At 37.4% G+C, this 1,193-nt stretch overlaps 1 protein-coding gene across 1 annotated transcript; it reads left to right on the plus strand.

The window, feature by feature from the left end:
- Window positions 1-755: 755 nt before the first annotated feature.
- On the plus strand, window positions 756-1,193 carry LOC120073572. The gene has a single exon (XM_039026395.1). The coding sequence runs from the start codon at window positions 756-758 to the stop codon at window positions 1,191-1,193; it is 438 nt and encodes a 145-aa protein (XP_038882323.1).

The following is a 1,193-nucleotide window of genomic DNA, read 5'->3' on the forward strand; positions in this document are numbered from 1 at the left end:
TTTACATCCCTTGGCAGTAGAAAGCCATATGCCAAGTTTCTAATGATATGGGACTTAATTGGACAAATTTGTTTCCTAGGCATGTAGCTACTAAGAGGGACACCACATTTGACACCCATAAAGTAGATACAATTTTTAGTTGATCAGATTCGCTTTGCTATGTATGTTGGGTTTATGATGTCTGTGGACAGTTGCTTTGCCACACATATGAGAATTCTTCTATGCCAGCATAACCAGTTCAAATACATGTTTTTAGTAAATAAAACTTCTTGAGCTCTTGATAGTTCATAAAGTGATTTTCTACATCTTTTCAACATCTTAAGTTTCATAGTTATATATATGGAAGACACTATCACACTTCACGAGAAATTGTAAGGTACTTGATTAGAGTTCAGTATAGCTTTTCACTCACGTATCGATGGTCAAACCAAACGTTTGAACCAAACTTTAAATGACATGTTATGCACTCGCACATTAGATTTTTCAAGGAGTTGGGACTCTCACCTACATTTGATGGAGTTTGCTTATAATAACAATTATCAGGCTATTATTAGCATGATGCCGTTTGAAGCCTATATGGAAAAAGTTGCAGGTCTCCTACTCACTGGGATAAGGTTAGCGAACGAAAATTTGTTAGGGTCTGAGTTAGTTCAGACTATGAATGAGGTCATTCAAAATATTAGAGTACGGATGCAAACAGCTTAGAGTAGGCAAAAAGTGACGCTGATGTTTGGCATAAAGACCTGGAGTTTGAAATGGATGATAAAGTATTCCTGGACGTAGCACACGTGAAAGCTATTATGAAATTTGGTAGAAAAAGAAAGCTAAGTCCATATTTCATTGAGCCTTTTGAGGTTTTGGAGCGAATTGGCCATGTGGCTTGCCGGTTAGCATTGCCACCGTTGCTCTTTGCACTTCATAATGTCTTCCATGTTTCTATGTTAAGAAAGTACATTGAAGATGTATCTCATGTTGTTGACTTTGAGCCCTTACAATTGAATAGGAACCTAAGTTATGAGGAGAAGCCTACTCAAATTCTTACTAGAGAAGTGAAAATTATGCATAATAGAGAGATAACACTAGTGAAAGTTCTTTGGCAGAATCATCAGTTCGAGGAAGCAACATGGAAACGAGAGGATGTGATGAGTTCGAAGTACCTACAGCTCTTTCAGGATGAGAACTTTCGGAGATGA

This window comes from Benincasa hispida, chromosome 3, assembly GCF_009727055.1.
Source record: "Benincasa hispida cultivar B227 chromosome 3, ASM972705v1, whole genome shotgun sequence".
In the NCBI taxonomy this organism is placed as follows: Eukaryota; Viridiplantae; Streptophyta; class Magnoliopsida; order Cucurbitales; family Cucurbitaceae; genus Benincasa; species Benincasa hispida.

Bases quoted from the DNA above. Each gene is read 5' to 3' on its own strand.
- LOC120073572 (XM_039026395.1), top strand. From the start codon at position 756: ATGGATGATAAAGTATTCCTGGACGTAGCACACGTGAAAGCTATTATG.